This window comes from Pinus tabuliformis, chromosome Q (genome assembly GCF_031772625.1).
Source record: "Pinus tabuliformis cultivar Carrire ecotype Pingquan chromosome Q, CPIR1, whole genome shotgun sequence".
In the NCBI taxonomy this organism is placed as follows: domain Eukaryota; kingdom Viridiplantae; phylum Streptophyta; class Pinopsida; order Pinales; family Pinaceae; genus Pinus; species Pinus tabuliformis.
In genome coordinates this window covers 22,749,308-22,770,867 of record NC_142296.1, presented here as the reverse complement: position 1 = coordinate 22,770,867, position 21,560 = coordinate 22,749,308, and the positions used below count along the sequence as shown (strand labels likewise).

General features: G+C 37.7%; 1 protein-coding gene across 1 annotated transcript in view; it reads right to left on the bottom strand.

The window, feature by feature from the left end:
• Positions 1 to 21,560, bottom strand: part of LOC149218088 (receptor homology region, transmembrane domain- and RING domain-containing protein 1-like) — a 67,450-nt gene that overhangs the window by 28,491 nt on the left and 17,399 nt on the right. The window contains exons 2-3 of the mRNA XM_089386476.1: positions 3,754 to 3,911; positions 3,361 to 3,591 (exon numbers count right to left, since the gene is read on the bottom strand). Of these exons, the coding sequence (XP_089242602.1) occupies positions 3,361 to 3,591; positions 3,754 to 3,911 (389 nt within the window). The remainder of the gene's footprint in view (positions 1 to 3,360; positions 3,592 to 3,753; positions 3,912 to 21,560) is intronic.

Sequence of the window (21,560 nt, the reverse complement as noted above, 5' to 3'; positions counted from 1 at the left end):
ACGATCATGGAATAACCATAGGATGACAGACCGTAAGATCCTCAGTAGGCTCCAAAATTCAAGTGTGGGAAAAATTTTGCAGGGTGTTGATCGCAGCGTCAATAGGTAGGTAGAGGCTAAGGGATATAGGGAAGAGGAAAAGGATTCCTAGGAAGAGGAAGAGGATTATTTCAAAGAGACAAGGGTCCAATCATTTCTATAACTATGGGTAGTCAGGACACACTGCACAAGATTTCCCCAACCCTTGCACAATTTGTACAAATTGTAAACAATTTGATCATGCTACAAAGGATTGTCTTCATCTTATTGTGAAGTGGTAGGAAAAAAGAGATCAAAATGTACAAATGATAGTCACCTAAACACACAAGAATGGTCCACAAGTAAAAGCAATTAGGTGTAGAGAAACCAAGACCGAAGTAAACACAATTAGATAAGGAAGCCAACAACACCCTTTGAGTAATAAATACTCGAAAAGTCATAGAACCAATTGCAAAGGTATGATCCAATAAAGGAAAAAGACATACAAAGAAGTTGGAAGGGAATTAATTGCGATAAAATGGGGTCCATCAAGCTCGACCACGCAACAAGGACGGCATATATATGACAGGCCACAAGTATAAAAAATACTTGCAACTCATTTGATCTTATGTCATTCACTTATACTCCCTAATTTATTTTTTAAACCTTTATTATTATTCATTCGCTTTATATTCATTCGATTTAAATTCATTTATATAATACACGTAGATCATATCTATGTTGTGTGGTTCAGACTCTCAAGTAAAACTCATGTTGCAACATTTTAATATGTTTAAATGTTATTTTTCTATAAATATTTACTAAACTGTTTGAACAAATGCTTCCTAATTCCAATTTATAACAAGTCAGGTAAAGTGTTATTTACCTACACAAGTTTCCTTGAATCAAGCACATTATAGAATTCAGAATTCATTTGAACATATACTTCTAGATCCTTGCATCAGACATGTATAGATTAAATTTGACCATGTACTTCCAAATCCAATTTTCAAAGAAGTTAACAACCCTGTTAATTTCCTTACATCAACTATGTCAAAAAAATTGCCTATAATATCAATTAACATAAACCTAATCTTTATCTGAATTAATCTTTATGAGATTTCTCTTTTGGTGCTTCATATATCAAATTAAAACATAGTGATTTATGAATTTTCTTTATGAATTTTTTGGGTCATTCATAGATCAAATAATCTGAAACTCTCAAATTAAAACATAGTGATTTATGAATTCTCTTTATGAAATTTTTTTGGTTATTCATAGATCAAATTATCGTAGTGATTTATGAATTCTCTTTTGAAACTTTTTTGGTCATTTATAGATCAAATTATCTATTGATAGTTTTGAAACTCTCTTTTTGCTCCAGGTGATATTACTAAATGTATTGTCAATAATTTTCATGTTTCAATTTTTTTAATTTTCTGAAGTACTAGCATGGATCTATTTTAAATACAGATCTAATATGAGCCATGTGCAAATTTTTTCATGAATGACATTTTTTAAATATTTTGTATAGTTTTTTATTATTATTTATATTTGGGCGGATATAAACAAAATTTCAACTTTGATGATAGACAAACAAAGTTACAAATCACACTAGGTTGTATAATTAACCTCTAACCTGAATTAAACAATCTCTACTTTTACATGCTAATTGTTCCACTAACTAACTAACTTTTTGCGGAGTTTGAAAATATAATGTTTAAAAAATGACTGAAAAGGCCGCTGACATAAATCAACATTATAGTGAATGTCTGAATTTCACTCACAAAATGAAGCAGAACATTTTGAATGCTGCAGTAGTCGAACAAGGAATTTGACCAAGCAAGAGTAGCTCAGAGGTCACTGTCAGATGGAATGTCCAAGTACTGGCTGAAGGAGCGAAGAACCACTATTAGAAGAGGAGAAAGACGGAGAAGGTGGAGATGTGAAAGACTGAGAAGGTGGAGATGTGGAAGGTATATGCACAACCCAAGATTCTGATGGAGATGAATGGGTGGAAGCAGCTCCAGATGATGAGATATTGGAAGACAATAAAGGAGAGGAAGATAGAAGCGGTGTCTGCTCTGATGCCTGGGGCTTTTGGGGCTCTTGCAGGCTAGTCTTCACATCATGTTTACACACAGGACAGAAGGTCTTCCACTTTGTAAGCCAAGACTCTATACAGACTGCATGGAATCCTGCAATCAAAATAAGAACCAGACAAATGAGCATGTTTAGCAACGACTGTTAGGAATTTGTCTTTAAAAACACCACCACTATATCAATGAACTGATCAAATTACAAATTAGATCTTCCCTGCCCATTTCAGTACCATTCAACTTATTTTGAAACATAACTAGATTACAGGATTTTTTGATGAATAGGGAGGAAGTCACGTTGCTCATATTCATAGGATTTCGAAAATCTACGATCAAAATAAAAATGACAAACACTTACTATGATGACATGGCAGAAGGCACAATTTATCTCCTTCTCTATAGTCCTCAAGGCATACAACGCAGGTCTCCGAGGTGCCCTTGTCATCTGCAGGTGAAGTGAATAGGAGACTTGGTAATTCCTTCATCTGTCGAGAACTCATCGTATTGCGGGTGTGATGTATTCTACGAGACATTTGAGCAGCGACATAAATAATAGCATACACAATGACCATGGCAAACAAATAGAGCAACCACCATCGCCACCCGGATATATCATAGTGTGAGGATGGGGTGATCTGGCATTCAAGATTTTCATCTTTACTATACTTGTGGAGCAATTCCCCGGCTGCCCTTGAAATAAACACTGCGTGTGTTGTGATACCTTCAGAGTTCCCAGACACTTCATATAAAAAGAAAGAAATCACATGTGTTATAAAAGCATTCATGCCCTAGAATAAAATTAGAGTGATGCTGTGTAATGAAAGCTAAAAAAATTAGTTAATATGTCAGTGGGTATTAAATGAGTCGGGTTATATATGTTTATAATTGGATTTGGTAGGTAAATGATTTAACAATAAGCTAATAATCTTATACAGTGGCTGTTGATTTAATGCCCATCAGTAAATAATATATATATATATATATGGTCTATAAAAAATATTTCCGTAACTACTTTTAACTTTTAGAGAAAGATTTTTCGGCAAAAATCACATGGAATCTTATTTGTCGACGCGTTTCGAACCAACTAGTGTGGTTCATCGTTAGGACAAGTTGTCCTGACCATGAACCACACTAGTTGGTTCGAAACGCGTCGACAAATGAGATTCCATGTGATTTTCGCCGAAGAATCTTTCTCTAAATTGATATGGATCACAGAAGCCTTAACTCTATTATTTTAACTTACTTTCGGTCAAAATGATGCTGTTTTCATCGTTGTAGATAATGGCTGCAGAGAAGCCCGCAGCTTGTGCATTGCGAACCTTTGACTCAAATGTACAGCTTCCTCTCTTTATAAGTGCAAATGGCAAAACTGTACCTTCTCCCCACTTTGGTTTGTTCACAAGAGGTGAGCATGCATCTAAAGGCTTCGCCACTTGTATTGCTCCATGAATCCCCGAACTTTCCACAGCTGGAGCTGAAAAGCATCCACTCAGTTTGTGTAAACCACCCTTAAAAAAACAGTTTATGAAAGAGGTATTCACTGATAAAATGTGTAATCCAAATGAAGGGAACATTTCTCTTTGGCTAATTTTTCATTTATCAGTTTCCCAAAAATTTCGCTCAGAATTGGACTTACCGAAAGTTGCTTCGACGTCATCGAGTGAGATAGTGAAGGACTTTGTGCTAAAAATAACACTTGCAGAAGAATTCCCCGCAAACAAAACAGCAAATATAATGGCAAGAGCGAAGAGCGGGATCCTTGTTAAGGCCATGGCTCCACCAGAGATTGAAATACTGTACGTTGCATGCGCAAATTTTATGAAACGTTCACTGTTATCTCACAAATCAAATTGCTCCAGTTCCGTGGAATTCTCAAAAATATTGTGTATATATATATATATAGAGGGGAACAGACAAACCAGACGAGTTTGTTGCGAACAAAATAGTAAAATTGGTAGTCCCACACCTTGTTCGAGCCGCTCTCTGTTTTTGCTACGCTCCAGTAATTTGAAATTGTCTTGTAAATCATGATATAAATAAGGCGTAAAATGGAAATATATAGTGATTATATAGTTAACATTGTGGTTTGATGGTTAATACGGGCTTTTGCTTGTGGCCCACTTTGGTGATTTTATGTATTGAAATTGGATTGTGTATTTAGTTTGGGCATCGGTGTAACTTTCCACATTCCAATGTTAGGTCAAACACTTTTAAAATAAATATATATATATATATATATATAATATGGATTTTATTTCCAATATTATGTGTAGAAAATATATTTATATAGAAGGAAAGATGACAATCAGATTGAATAGTCACAAAACATAACATACTTTACAAAATATCATTTAAAAAATGGTTTTATTTCTATTTTTTTTTACAGTAATTTATGTTTTTTTTGTATAAGTGTTAATTGGTTGATTTTTATTTATGAGTGGGTGTATAAAGTTGGTTCTCTATTTTGTAGCAATAGGAATTTCAAAAACACACGTGTTTATTGTTTAAATAGCTTCAACTTTTGCTAAAACTCAACTCAACCCATGGAATTGCCCCTTGTAAACTTTGTTCCATATTACCTGTATAAATGAAAGAAATGGGTGCACATTTAGTTTTTTATAAATTTTAAAAGAAAAATGCGACCCCTTAAGGTTATTTAAATTTCGCATTTCTCTATATAGTGATTTATTATAATTTATTTATTTGCATGTGTGCAATTAATTATATAATTTGCACATAATTATGCACCAATCTCCTCTAATATGGACTTGGAATTGAATGGAAGGAAAATGCACATACTAACTTTTTGTAAAAACAACTTCCTTCATGCCTAGTATGGATTAAATATGAAGGAACTTGGCTGAAGTGGCTTCATGAAATGACAAAATTTCAACTCAAGTATTTGGTCATGAAAGAGTTGCCCTCTGTAGTGCATATGGATTTCAATGTGTTTGGTACACTACCACTCAACTGGATTGCAAGCAATGTGGATGGTGGCTTGACTATCACACCAAAGAGTAGTAGGTTGATCCTAAGCAAAACCAAAATTTATGAGAAATTGTCAAATCTAAAAAACTTCTCAAGCAACATTAATGTCACCTTGGTACTCTACCTCTATAGAAGAAAGAGAAATTGTATGATGTTTTTGTTGGACCAAGTGATAGAACATGAACCAAGGATAAAAGTGTAACTAAAAATAGGCTTTTGATCATCAACATCACCTACCTTACTTATATATGTAAAGCATGGAAGAGGAGCACCCTTATAATACCCTAGGTTGACCCCTTATGTGTGTGTGTGTTTCATGTTTAGGTTGGTGAGCTAGGATGTGTTTTAGGACCTATATGCTCATGTATATATGTGTTTACGCTAACGTGCCTATATTAATATGTTTTAAGGCACAATTCCTATGTGATTTTGGGCTAGTGAGCCTATATGCTAAAAGGTCAAAGAGCCTAACTTTTTAAACATTTAATTTCATGCATATTAATAGAATACATCATTATTGGAGACCAAATAAAAAAAAAAAGTCTAGGCCTCTCGGGCTCCATGAAATGGAAAAGGGGTCAAGGGCTAAGTGATAAGGGGGCTAAGGCATTATTAGAATATGCCTAAAGTCAAACATGTTGTGCTTTTATCGTAACTCCATAAAGTGACTTCATGAAGTTCCACTTGTCAAAAAGGGTGCATGCACATAAAATGAGGAATTTTAGTGGTGCTCCATTCATTTATGATCATTCCATCCCATTATTCTAACCAAGGTTTGTTACGAAACTTCTTGGAGGAGGAAGAAAGGGGGTGATCCTATGATGTTATTACCCTATTAATCCTAGGTGAATTTGGGGTATGGAAATAGGTTTCCCAAAGGAGAGGCCTAGAGGCTACTTGAAGACTCATGAGGGAATTTAGGACCCTTGGAAGCCACAAGGCTTTGAGACTCCTTGGAAAACCTAGGTTGGAAACTTTGGGAGGGTAATGGTACAACATGATGGACTATTGATGCAAAGAAAGGGGTACACTACCTTAGGTTGTGTAGGCTAATGTGGGATGCGATTTTGTAGGTTAGAGTGATCCATATTGGATACTTGTATTATTTTTCATCCATATTGATGCTTTTAGAATGGAAAAAAAGGAGGTATCAGTGGACAGGACCATTTTTATTGGCGGTCCTAGTTTGGAAAATTTCGAGTAAAAAAATCCATGAACCATTTTGAGGCCTTAAATGAAAAAAAAATTGTGGTCCTAAACTTTCTATATGTCTATATTCAGTAATCTACACATTGATACCTTTCCAATGACACAAGAATCACCTCAAGCAAAGTTCATATGAGAAAGTCTTGCCTCTTAGAAATTGACTTATCAAAATTAACCACCATAATTCGAGAGGATGCCCACGTTAGTTCTCATTATTAGTGGAAAATGACTAGCAATGTTAGCATGATGAAAAATACTCTAGAAATTCAATACTATAACTTTAGCGAAAGGTTGAAGGAGTCAAACCTAACCTCTAGTAGGCTATCAGGCTATGTTATAATTAGACCACTAGGAGGAAAGAGAGTTCTATTCTATCTTAGTGCATTTTTCTCCATAGATGAGAAAAGTAGCTGAGAGGGATAGGGAGAGAGTATAGAGAGAGAATTTGTGCACTCTAGTAGCCCACAGGCCACATGCCTTACTACTTTGTATTCGTAACCATTTTCTATTCATAGAAAGAGAGCATAGTGGCCTCACATTTCAACTAGGTTTTCTTCTGAAAATGTTTCCTATGTTATATATTGTGTCAATCGTGGTTTACCAATTTTTATCTTTCTATTCTCTATTTTTTGCATTGTTATAATTTGCATGCATACACAATAAACAATCATTTATTCCAAAAAACTAAAGAGAAATAAACCCTCATAGTGTATAGTTTGCATTTTTAAGTATAATTTTATCATATTTGTCGTGGTGAACTGTCTAGTGGGGTATCCATGCTAATTTAGGGATCATGGAGGCTATTGGAACCAAGTACCTAGGTTTGTGACTAGTTGGTGTTTTTTGGACCTTAGTTAGCTTTAGGTAGCCTTTTTCCCTAATGGAGGTAGATCACCAGCTCAAGGGCATTTGTTACCAAGAGATTATGAGGAGTATAGTATATGAATGGGTGGAATATTTAAGGTCTAAAACTAGATTGTGCTTTATCTGAAAAGTTAAGTGGTTATTGTTATGGTTATGTGTTTTTTTGTGATATTGTTTCATGTATTTACATGTTTTTCATGGTTAATGAGTTTAATTATGACTATCATTCTTTTATGGATATGTATATGTATCCATTATATAGTAGTATACACTAGTCATACATGACATGGTAAATAAATAGTGCTTTAATTGTCTGCAGAGGTTGTTTCACATTTCTAGTTATGGTTTCCAAGGTGTAAGAATTGAATTTAAGAAAAAATTTCAAAGCAAGGGTTTGCAGGGATAGTAATACACCAAGTGGGTGATTGGGGGTGTTACCCTATAAAGTATACTCGATGCCCAACAGATAATTTCCCTTGATGTAGTGAAGGAAATAATTTGTTTAATTCCATTGACTCCCATGAGGATCTTACATGAATCAAGAGACTAAATCAATAATAAAGAAAATGTTTTGTCAAGTATGGGTCAAATACAAAATACTTCCTACCAACTCTTTATACAAAGTTGGATCAACCTTAGGCATTGAATATTTGGTGAAATGTTTGACACTCAACTAATAAGAAGTAGAGATGAACTTATATGTTGTAGAAATTTTGAATAATATGACACTTATTCACAAAGATTATCCTGATTATACATTATTTCGGAATACATGCATAATACATAACCTCCTCTACGTTGATCATCAATTTAGCAGCATTAAAAACAATGAAACATCAATCGCATGCACACATTAACACAGTATGTAACCGGGGAAAGCATACAGCTGAAAACCCCACACTATCTGTATATTATAATGATTGAGAACATGTAACAATACATAGTACAATACTCCTCACAAGTACTCAGTACTATATCCACCTGTTACACACAAAACTAGCTCAGATCTGAATCAATCACAGGTTCAAATCTCCTCCACTGCTTTGCCTGCCTCTACTGCGCAATCTTGCAAGAGAATAATGATGAATGGCTGAAGCAAACTCGTATTTCCTTGGCTGAACCACGCAATCCTCATTGGCATTACTCAATCCATTGATTGTGCAAGATCTCAGGCACAACTATAGTCACAACTGCTAGCAATCTCAACCTCTAACACATGTCTCCACTGAACTGTCCATGCACTGAGTTAACTGATGTATTCTTTAGTTGCTTTATGAGTTAATAATTAGTGAATTAATTAACAATTAATTCACATCACTCATCACTAGTGTATTCTGCAGTTAGACTAAATACAACTAGTTTAACCAAGTCAAACTGAACACAACTCCATCAACTCCACAATCAACTCCACCAAAACTCAACCACATGAGTTCTAACTGAAGTCCACCATGCAATAGCTCAACTGACTCACAAGAAAAGAGTATTTCCTTCTGACAGCTGCATGTGCCACATCTGTAGCTCAAACTAAAGTGCCCCAAGAGGATAAGATAATGTTTATAGTCCAAATATTATTATGAGCTAATAATATTCGACTATTCTATTTTTATCCTGGCAGTCTAAAAATAGAAACCGCCCATATGTCTAAAAATAGAAGTCCATCTATTTTTACCAACATGAACAATCATCCACAAATAACATCCTGCAACTCATAGACCATGATCCATATGTCTAAAAATAGACATAGTCTAAAAATAGACTTTGCGCCAAAAATAGCCTGCGGGCCCACTTAGTGAAGGCGACTCCTTTTCACTAAGCTCCATCATCTTGTTGCATTTTCAACACTCCCTCTCAACAAGATATGGATTATCTGCAACCCTTATCCTGCAACTCTGGCATGTTCTGCATGCAACACATTTGCCCGGTCCACTTGCTCCAACAACACTTGGAACAAAAACACTCCCAACTGACCACTCTATTGGGCTAGGAACATACTTTGATGTTGAATCTCTACCTACTGCTGAAAAGTGCTTCCTCTCTGACATCTGCGCTACTGCAACATCTCCATGCATCTCGCACCATTGCACACTTCTCTGTGCCACCTAGCACTGTGAAAAACACTTGTGCCTCTCGCATTGCTGCAGCCTGCTAGCTATGCGTTGTCCTGGGATTCCCTGCATTGTCGCTCTCTCTGCCGCTCCATCCGCATCTGTCTCTACCCAATCAGTCAGTTCCTGCTACTCCACATCGGGGCTCCTGTAGCAAGGTCTCATCCAAGAGGTTGGGTACCTCAAGGATCCTGCCCCTTCTCCTTGGGACGATCACTATATATCGCCCCACCTCCTACCTGGAGGTATGGCTGCATGTGATCCCTCAGCCCACCTGGCTCAAAGTTTCCCCCTACTGGAGGTCTCTGCATGAGTAGATGTCTCTACTCGATCTCCTTTCAGCTTCCCTTGTTGTGGCTGCTCCACAACCTCCTAAAGCTGTTGCACCAATCGTGGCTCCTCCACAATCATCTGAGACTTCTTCTGGCTCTGCATGTTGAGAGCTAATATACGCTCCCTCTCAACCACCAAGTCTCCATCAGTTGCCTCGCTGCTCAAGGCTTTGCATGCATCTTGAATCTTAAGATCATACAGGTTCTTGATCCGTGAACCAATCTGCTTCACCTGTCTAGCGATGATGTGTCTACGGAAAACCTTTCCCTTACTAAAGACTACATCATAGCCTCTGTCTTCCAACATCGCGATCGACAACAAGTTTCTCTCCAATCCTGGTACATACTTGACATCAGTCAAGGTAAGGCGAGCTCCATGCTCCCTCTGAAAAATAACCGTGCCTACACCTGAGACACTATACTTCTCATCATTACCCATCGCTATGAGTATTTGGAGATCTTTCTCCTCCAAAGTACTGAACAAACTCTTGTCACCGGTCATGCGAAAAGAAGCTCCACTGTCAAGAAACCAACCACTTCCCACCATGGATGAAACCATGCATGAGAAGAGTGTGAAATCCAACTCAAACTGTGAAGCAAGTGCCTCACCTTCAGATCCTTCCCCGGATCCCTTCTTGGATTTCTTCTTTGGGCAATTAGTAGCATAATGGCCCAACTCATGACAACGAAAACATCTCACGTTTGACTTGTCAACCTTCTTCCCATCATGGGAAGAACTGGATTCAGAAAGAGAACCCTTCTCCTTCCCCTTCTTTGCTTTGGTAGCCAAAGCACAATTTTCTTCATCAGATGCCTTTGATGAAGATCCATCCCTGGTATTCCGCCTGATCTCCTCTTGCACAAGATCCGACCAAAGTCTCTCCCATCTTGGAAATTTCTCCCGACCATCTACAGAGTCCTGATATGAATGCCAACTCTTCGGAAGACCAAGGAGAGCCAAGCTCACCAAGTCCTCATCATCGACAGTCACCCCCACTCTTCCCAGCTCATACCAGCATTGGGTGAACCTCGTGAGATACTAGGGCATACTGTCTCCATTCTCACACTTAATGTTTCTGAGTTTATCCTTGAGCACCAACTTCCTCTGGTCACTCTTTTTTTGAAATAAATCTGTCAACGCTTTCCACATCAAGTATGGAGAAGCCTTTCCATGCAGGCTGGACACAATGTGATCCTTCATGCCCTCCAACAGAATCCTTCGACACTTTGTTGTCTTCTTTTGCCAAACCTCAATGTGAGCAGCATCAGTAGGCTTTGGGACCTCAGCCTCCATGAACTCCTTCAACCCATTGTCATCTAACACTGCCTCCATCCTGTCTTTCCATGCAATATAATTCGAGCTGCCTTCAAGAGCATACTCCAATCGCAATCCGTTGAAAGACATTTCAACTTTGACACCAAGAAAACACTGCTGCAAATTCGAATTCCAACAACTCAAAAAATCAACCGCTTCTGATCTAAAATTTGTGAGAACAAATTATTTCTCGTACAGATATTGACTATATGGGCTTTTACCGGATATTTCACCTTCCAAAATAAGGATGAATCCAGAGGCTACTTGGCCCGATTACAGACTCTGCCTGAAGAAATGAAATGTAATCACTTTCTGAATAATAGATCTGATGATCAACTTTGCTCTGATACCATGTAGAAATTTTGAATAATATGATACTTATTCACAGAGATTATCCCAATTATACACTATTGCGGAATACATGCATAATACATAACCTCCTCTATGTTGATCATCAATTTAGCAGCATTAAAAACAATGAAACATCAATCGCATGCACACATTAACACAGTATGTAACCCGGGGAAAACATACAGCTGAAAACCCCACACTATTTGTATATTATAATGATTGAGAACATGTAACAATACATGGTACAGTACTCCTCACAAGTGCTCAGTACTATCTCCACCTGTTACACACAAAACTAGCTCAGATCTGAATCAATCACAGGTTCAAATCTCCTCCACTGCTTTGCCTGCCTCTACTGCGCAATCCTCCAAGAGAATAATGATGAATAGCTGAAGCAAACTCGTATTTCCTTGGCTGAACCATGCAATCCTCATTGGCATTACTCAATCCATTGATTGTGCAAGATCTCATGCACAACTATAGTCACAACTGATAGCAATCTCAACCTCTAACACCTGTCTCCACTGAACTGTCCATGCACTGAGTTAACTGATGTATCCTTTAGTTGCTTTATGAGTTAATAATTAGTGAATTAATTAACAATTAATTCACATCACTCATCACTAGTGTATTCTGCAGTTAGACTAAATACAACTAGTTTAACCAAGTCAAACTGAACACAACTCCATCAACTCCACAATCAACTCCACCAAAACTCAACCACATGAGTTCTAACTGAATTCCACCATGTAATAGCTCAACTGACTCACAAGAAAAGCGTATTTCCTTCTGATAGTTGCATGTGCCACATCTGTAGCTCAAACTGAAGTGCTCCAAGAGGATAAGATAATGTTTATAGTCCAAATATTATTATGAGCTAATAATATTCGACTATTCTATTTTTAGCCTGGCAGTCTAAAAATAGAAACCGCCCATATGTCTAAAAATATAAGTCCATCTATTTTTACCAACATGACCAATCATCCACAAATAGCATCCTGCAACTCATAGACCATGATCCATATGTCTAAAAATAGACATAGTCTAAAAATAGACTTTGTGCCAAAAATAGCCTGCGGGCTCACTTAGTGAAGGCGACTCCTTTTCACTAAGCTCCATCATCTTGTTGCATTTTCAACATATGCTTCCTTATGAAATTGGTGAATAAGTTTAATTGCATGCCTAGGATAAGAGACTATAGATATTTTCTTGTCAAATTATTAGATTTAAAGACCAATGAAATAATAAAGGTGGTCTAAGTTGGAAATATCAAAATAGAACATAAGACTAATCTTCACCTGGTTGGTTTAATGGTGATTACTCCCAATGATAATATCATCAACATATAGAACAAGGATGAGGATTTCACCATTCACCTATTTAGTTAGACATTGGGACCAAATTCACACTTAGAGAAACTCGGATGAAGAAGTAAACTACCCATGTTTTCATAACAGGTTAGGGAAGCTTATTCTAGACCATAAAGTGTTTTCTTGAGTGGAAAAATAAAGCAGTGGTCATCTATTATGCAGACTTATCCCTCTTGTGGACAAGAGAGATCTCCCTAGACCTCGGAGAAATCTAGTAACAAGCAACAAGGAACTGTTACCTTTCCCTAGACTACGATTGATTGAAACAAACACTATGATAGAGGTCACTTATCGTTTAATCAAAATGCCTGATGAAGTCAATTTCAAAGCTTTTGACCATTCGGTTCTCCTTGATTCTTTAGAGATCTTCCCATTGCTTCATGCAACTTCTCCATGATGTCCTGAAGGAGATCTTCATAGGCAGAAACATACACAAGATCAAAGCATCCAGTATATATCATAAGAGATAAATGAGCTAATCAACTCAATCATATGTCATAAATTAATCAATATGGTCATAATATATGTGGGTGATCAAGGAATCATAAAAATTGTATTAACAAAGACATAATTGAGAAAGAAAAATTTCTTTTATATTAATAAAACTCAGAATAGACTTACAACCTTGAAGCCTTTATTTTGCAAGTTCCTTCCCACAATCTCCAACCCTCTCCTTGAATGAATAACCCCCCAATCTAACTTATGCAACATAAGCCTACTTCCAACAATCCTTTACCAATCCTTAGGCTTGTGTTAGCTTTATAGGCCAAGGAGGGTGTTGGGCAGCAAATCCCCCCATAGCAGGTTTTTGGGGCTTAAAGCCCGAGTTTTGGTCAATGTAATGTAAACGAGCGCAGAGCGCGAAAGTCTAGGACGAATCATAGGGTTGTCTGCCCTAAGAATTGTAAAATAATGTAAAGTTGAGTCGGCCTACCCATGGTCCACGGACCATGGGATTGTATAAATAGAGCAAGGCTCTAAGTGTAAAGACAGCTTTTTAGTAAGCAAGTAATAGATAGATGCGAAGGCATGGTTAGAAGATAGAAGTGATTTTGAAGTGTATTGGATCGTATTTGATCCGAAATGGATAGTAAATCAAGAAGAAAAAGATATTACAGACTCATGTGTAGGAAAATGCCTATATTACTTGGTGCAACAGATCAAAAAGATTGTGAATACTGTTACACAGTAATTTGTCTCTGCCTTCCTGTCAGTCACCCTGCTGTACCCAGAATTCACAATTACTAAGCTCCTGCTTCCTGAACTGGCCCAAAAACCCATTTTCCCAAAGTTTTGTTCATCAGCGCGTCTGTTCCTAAAATAACCGCGATGACTTCCGCCCTGTAGTATATTCCGTGCGCTGCCAGCGCGGAAGAACATCACTTTTCCGCGCTGGCCCACAGCGCGCCTTTCCCGTGTACTTCCGCGCCGACATGTCTGTCCCAGTTATTGAGACGCGACGACAGCGCGACAGTTTCCCGATAATCCGCGCTGATCCAGTTTAGGCGAATTTGTTCAAACAACCAGCCTTCCAGATAACTCCAGGCTTGGTTGTTAGCTTTGTGAATGTCGACTCCCTTCTATGGCATGTCTGTTCGACCCTTTGCAACAACTTCCCTTGAAGATAAGCTCATCCTTCCACCCTTATAGGAGACTCCTTCTCCTATATAAACTCTCACCATTACCATGGGCAGCTAGTTTTTGGATAGTTAGACTTAGCTTGGAATAGCTTGGATTGTACAGAGCTTGTAGTGCTCAGATTGCTGCTATAGGTGTGGTGTGCTAGGTGTGGAAGTGATTGATTGCTTAGGGAAGGTTGTTTTGTGCTATTTGTGTGAGAGAGAGAGTTGTTTGTCTTGGGAGAATCATCCTCAAAGGTGAATGCTTGAGATACATGCTGACTGGCCCCTCTTGAGAAGGTTACCGACGTCAGAACATTTGGTTGTACTCTTCTCTATTCTGATTAATAATAGATGACTGCTATTATTGTTCCATTCTCATTTGTCTACGCAATGGTTAAATGTGAATTACATCTTTTCTGACTGATGTATGGTTGCTTTTATTAGATTTCATGCTTGTGTTTGTTTCCCCTTCGTGTGTGCAGGTATCTATTCGCGGAGATCGCGGAGGATTGTGACCAGCCGAAGCGGAGGAGCGAAGGCAACATCTCTTCGTCAAACGACAGTGCAGGAATCCAAGTAGGTGCTCTTTACCTCTTGTTTAATTGTAATTAGGAACATGCGTAGCAGCATTGTGTGATTGTTGCTAGACCCTTGCTGGGCTAGTAGGGATCGCCTCTATCCATAGAGGGGATTTACCTCATCAACAAATACTATAGACAATGAACAGTTATAAAACATAATAAACACACATCAACATAGTCAAATAATAAAGGAGTTCACTAGACCTCCTAGCTACGTCTCCTGGTCCAGCTTTCAGTTTCGACCTCTATATTATGTCTTCAAGAACAGCGTTTTATAGGTATGCGCTCAATCAAAGCTATAACACAACAACAGTGATATTACACAGGGATTTCACTCAAAAACCTCTAGTCTAAAGAGTGCATAGACTCTCCCTCTTAGTGCCTCTGATCAACTGTTCGTAGCTATGTGTTTTCTGTCTCTCTGTCTCTCCTCTGTCTCTGAACTCTTTCTTCTTTCTGTTTTGTTGTTGGATGGGTTTTAAGCCTATCGGCTTTGTTTGTTTGCCTTCCCTCTTCGGGCTCTCTGTCTTCTTCTTCTGTCTACTCACCTTCCTTTTAGAATTGGACACGTCTTGTTAAAAACGCTTAAGGCACAAGAATTCCTTTGTATTTTGATTTCATAACGGAAATACACCAAAACACAGAAAAACCCGACAAAAAGTTGCATATCGGATTTCAAATTTTATAGTGCCGCATCTATAATCCTCTCAGATCCGTGTTTTATTGTTGTTGCAAGCCCACCATTGATCTTCCTTCAATCTGACGGTTCGCATCCAACCCTAAACATCAAGTAGCCCGCTCAATCTCTACCATTGATCCACGATCTCTCAATCCAACAGCTGATAGCCATTTGGGGTGGCCTACTTGCACAAAGATTACCTGCCCGATAAAGCATTTTTCTTTCTCCTATTGTGTGTTACGTGTCGCCCAGTGTATGGAATCGGGCGGAGCCTCTCCAATACCGCTTACCGCCTGAAGCCCGCTCGATATACCATTTACCACAAAACTTAAAAAGGTTCGTTTTTTATTTATAAATCTGTTGGGTCCGCGGTTTGGTCCTTTCCCCTTTAGGAATATGCGATGTAATCTCCGTCATTGATCTGCGCGCTTGATCAATGGTCCACGTTGTCACTGATTCTAGTCACATTCCCCTTAGTTCTGCCTCCAATATACTCCACTGGGCTCTCCCGATGCGATATCCCAATTTAATCTGGGTTGTTGATCTATCTGATCCGACGGCTCCTATGCAACGTTACTTCAACCTCCGCTTAGCTCAGTTTTTCGCCATTCTTTAGTGTTTTCCTCTATGATAGTGTTTTCCAATGGTTAATATATATGAAGTCTTAGACTTAGAGGTTTGATACAAGATCCATTTTGGATCATGCCTTCCCACTGCAAATCTTTTGGGCCACCAAAAGTTTAGGCATTGATCAAGTGAGGATACAGTTCCTTCACCTATCTAACTTCTATCCATCATGCTTTGCTTGGATTTGAACCTTTGAGTCCTACTCTTAGGTACTCAACATCCCCTTGACGCATAATTCTTACCTTCTTGTCCAGAACTGTGTCCTCCTATAACTCATTGAGATACTCAGGCAACAAATCCCCAATAGAAGGAAACTGACTTTGCTCTTCAAGATCTTTAATCAATGAAGGTTCATACAATCTCAATTTTTCTGCATTAACGACTAAATAGATCTGCATATAAGCTGGCAAATCAAGGCGAAAAGAATTTTCACAAATTTTATCAAGTACCTTGAAAGGTCCATACCTTATTGGTTTTAGCTTCTTACCTTCACCCTGCATTCTGTCTTTGCTGATGTACAACCAGACTTGATCACCAACTTGAAAACTATGCTCAACTCGATGCTTGTCATGTCTTGCCTTGTACTTGGCTTGACTTCTTTCTAGCTGTTCCTGTATTGCCTGGTGAATTTCTTGGATTTGTTCAATGAACTTGGTTGCTTTGTCCACATCACTATGTCCATCAACTGTTATGTCTTTACCAAAGACAAAATCCAAGGGAGACTTTGGCATATAACCAAAACAAGTCTCAAAAGGATATCTCTGAGTAGAAGAGTGCTTGGCACGGTTATAAGCATGCTGCACATAACACAAATGCTCATCCCAATGCTTGGGATGCTTGCTGCAATAGCCTCTCAGCAACTGGATCACTGTCCTGTTGACCAATTCTGTCTGACCATCTGTTTGTGTATGAACTGTAGTGCTCTTCTTCAACCTGGTGTCCATCAACTCCCATAGATTTGACCAAAACTTCCCAACAAATCGAGAATCTCGATCATATACAATAGAAGTGGGTAACCCAAAATGAACCTATACATTATGAAAGAACAACTTTTCTATTTGTTTAGTGGTAACCTGCTTGTTACAGGGTATCAAAATACACATTTTACTGAACCTATCCACAACAACATACAAATAATCATGACCTTTCCTAGACTTTGGCAATCCCCCCACAAAATCCATGGAAACACTTTCCCAAGGACGAGAAGGAATTGGAAGTGGAGTGTACAAGCCTAATTTCCTATTATTTGGTTTGCTTGTAGCACACATTGTACATCCTTTGATATATCTAGAAACTGTCTCATGCATTCTTGGCCAATAAAAGAACCTTTGCAATTGTGCAACTGGTTTACTTACACCAAAATGACCTGATATGAGAGAAGTATGTGCTTCTTGAATTATGTCAACTCTTTCAGTTTGTGGAATGCATAAATTTCCCAAATGATATAAGAGTTGGTCCTTTACATAATAATCCAATTCTTCTACTTGCTTACCATGACTTAAAGTTGCATATACATCTTTAAAATCTACATCTTGAGCATATTGTTCAATGTAACTTTCATGCATTACTGAGTTATGCTTAAGTATAGTATATGCATTTATCACTGGTCTTGATAACATGTCTGCAACCTTATTGTGTATGCCCTTCTTATATCTGATGACAAGATGAAATTGCTGTAGAAAACCCATCCATCTATAATGTCTTGATTGTTGCAATTTAATTTGTGAGTGAAAATATTGAAGTGGTTGATGATATGTATGCATGATTGTTTCTTTACTCGTTAGGTAATGTTTCCATTTTTTCACACTTTGCACTAATGCATACAATTCTTTATCATATGTGGGATAATTAACTACTACAAAATAAAATGTCTCAGAATGATAGCATATGGGTTTTCTGTGTTGCATCAACACTTCTCCCATGGCATAGTCACTGGCATCTGTCTCAATCTCAAATGGATGTTGAAGATCTGGCAGTGCTAGTACTGGTGTTGTACTGATGTTTTCTTTTAAGGTGTCGAAGGCTTTCTGCTGCTTGCCTCCCCACTTAAACACATGTTTCAATCCTGTTAAAGCATGTAATCGAGTTGCGATCAAGAAGTTAGCAATAAACTTTCTCCAGCATTGTGCTGCCCCTAGGAAGCTCCTAACCTCTGTAGCAGATTTGGGTTTAGGCCAGTTCACAATGACTTCAACCTTAGAGGGATCTATCTTCATTTCACCACCCCCTACAATATAACCCAAATAATTTAAATATGTTCTGCCAAATTCACATTTTGACAGTTTTACGTAGAGATTTTCTCTTTTTAAAACATCTAAAGTCAACTTTACATGCTTTACACGGTCTTCCCATGTCTTACTAAAAACAAGAATGTCATCTAAATAAACAATTACAAAATAATCAATAAATGGTCTGAGTACATCATTCATGACTCTCATAAATGTAGCAGGAGCATTAGTTAAGCCAAAAAGCATAACCAACCATTCATGCAGTCCTTGCTTTGTCTTGAATGCAATCTTCCATGCATCTTGTTCTACAACTATGACCTGATGATAGCCACTTCGCAAGTCTAACTTAGAAAAGTAAACAGCGTCTTTTAATTGATCTAATAAATCATCAATACGAGGAATAGGATAACGATTCTTGATCATTATTTTATTTAGTGCTCTATAATCAATGCACATTCTCCACGAACCATCTTTGTTTCTCACCAGTGAAATTGGAGATCCACATGGTGATTTGCTTGGTTGTATAAACCCTTTATCGAGCAACTATTGTACCTGATTCTTTATCTCTGCATTCTCTAAAGTTGACAACCTGTACATTCCAATGTTAGGTAATGGAGCATCTTGCTAAAAATAAATATCATGTACTATTTCTCGCTTGGGTGGCAGACCTTTTGGTTCTTGAAATAGAACATCATACTCTGAAACAACTTTAACTAAATCACCTTTCTGTTTAGAATCACAACCTTCAAATGCATTGGGTTTTTCAGGATCCTTTGCCTTTACAACCATTATTAAAATTGCTTACTTGAATTCATAATTCTTTTCATCTGTCCTGAATTTATGAGAGAATAATTACCTTTGAGTTTATGAGCTCTTACAATATATTCTATTACATCTTTAGTGAGTTGATACTTATTCTCAACTCTATAGAAAATAGCTTTCCTATCATACAAGTATGGACTTCCCAAAACAATACCACATATATCCAATGGAACTATATCTAACTCAGCCTCATCTACAAATGTTGATCCAATAGCAAACCTAAGTTTACATTGTCTCGTTACTTGTAGCTTTGTTTTATCACACACCCAACCTAATGGATATGGCTTCTTATGAGGTTTTGTTTGTAATCCCAACTTCTTTACAATTGTTTCTAAAATCAAATTTACTTGTGATCCACTATTAAATAAAGTATCAATCTTATTATGCTTGCAAATCACTCTAATACGAAAAAGCTCATTTCTTTCCCTCTCATTATTTTCATTATCAACATATTTTGCTAAATTACTTGTGGATGCTTTAGAATCTTTACCTTTAATACCTGTGGCTGTAACTGTTGTTTCATCGCTTGAATTTGATCCCAAGTCCTTCTGAACGGTAGCAACATTCTTCTTCTCCTTTCCACTGAACTTCTTAGGTGTCAGTTCTGGATGCAAAAACCAGCAGTGTGCCTCATCGTGTCCTTCTTTCTTGCAATGAGTGCATGAAGGTTTATCCTTATTTATAGTGTTTGCTTTCCTCTCCTTCCATTTCAGATTCTTCTTTTCCTTGCTCTTGCTTACAGAATACTTAGATGATCCCCCAACCTTTGGGTTTACATTCTTACCTCTAGCTTCTAGATGTGTGGCTTGAATTGATACATCATCTAAGCTAGTGGGATTAAAGATGAGAATAGTATGCTTTAAATAGCTACGAATACCACCTATATACTTCAATAAAGTCTCAGGTGAGTCTAATGATATACCTAGAGTTAAAGCTCTCTTTCTGAATTCCTGAGTATAACTTTGTATACTTTGACCCTTCAACTGACGAAGAGTTTGCCAACTCATCATTGCCTGCTACATGTAAGCTAAAGGATAGAATTTCTTTTTGATAGCAGAAACAAATTCATTCCAGGTAGAAATGATTTTACCATGTTTTTACATATCAGCTTGTGTCTTGCCCTCCCACCATACTAGTGCAATTCCTCCAAGTCGAAGGCTAGCCAACTAAATCTTCTTCCTTTCTAAATCAATGTTCTATACCCTGCAATATACATCAATTTGTCTTATCCAATTATCTAGCTTTTCTGCATTAAGTTCTCCATCATAAATTGGCAAATCAAACTTCACATCTAATTTGATGAAGGAATTTTTCTTCTCCTTCTTAGAAGAGCTAGAAGATGATGATGACAAGGATGATGATGGAGGAGATAGTGGAGGAGATGGTGGAGGAGTCATTCCTCCTTTTCCTTTGCCTTCTGGAGGGGCAACTAGAAAAGGTTCCTCTGCTCCTTTGTTTGGTTTAGGTGTTGAAGTGCTTCCACTTCGACCCTTCTTAAATTCCAGATACATTTCTTCCACCATGGTTTGGAGTGTCTTAAAACTCTCTATAAATTGAAATTCTAATCCCAATGGAGCTTCTTCTTCCATTCTCCTCTGAGAATAGACTCTTCCAATCTCTGGATTAGCCTCAACAAGTTCTCCTTCTCCTAGTTTGGGCTTTAATCTAGTTAGCATTCAAAATCCATCACAAGCTTGTCTAACCTTAACAAAACCTAGAGCTCTGATACCACTTGATCTGAAATGGATACTAAATCAAGAAGAAAAAGGTATTATAGACTGATGTGCAGGAAAATGCCTATATTACTTGGTGCAACAGATCGAAAAGATTGTGAATAATATAGACACTGAGCAGTTATAAAACATAATAAACACACATCAACATAGTCAAATAACAAAGAAGTTCACCAGACCAACTGGCTATGTCTCCTGGTCCAACTTTCAATGTTGACCTCTATATTATGTCTTCAAGAACAGAGTTTTACAAGTATGAGCTCAATCAGAGCTATAACACAACAACAGTGATATTACACAGGTATTTCACTCGAAAACCTCGAGTCTAAAGAGTGCACAGACTCTCCCTCTTAGTGCCTCTGATCAACTATTCATAGCTCTGTGTTTTTTGACTCTCTGTCTCTCCTCTATCTCTAACCTCTTTCTTCTTTTTGTTTTGTTGCTGGATGGCTTTTAAGCTCTGTTCACCTTCCCTCTTCGAGCTCTTTATCTTCCTCTTCTATCCGTTCACCTTCCTTTCGGCGTTGGACACGTGTTGTTAAAAATGCTTAAAGCACAAGAATTCCTTTGTATTTTGATTTCATAACCGAAATACACCAAAACACAAAAAACCCCAACAA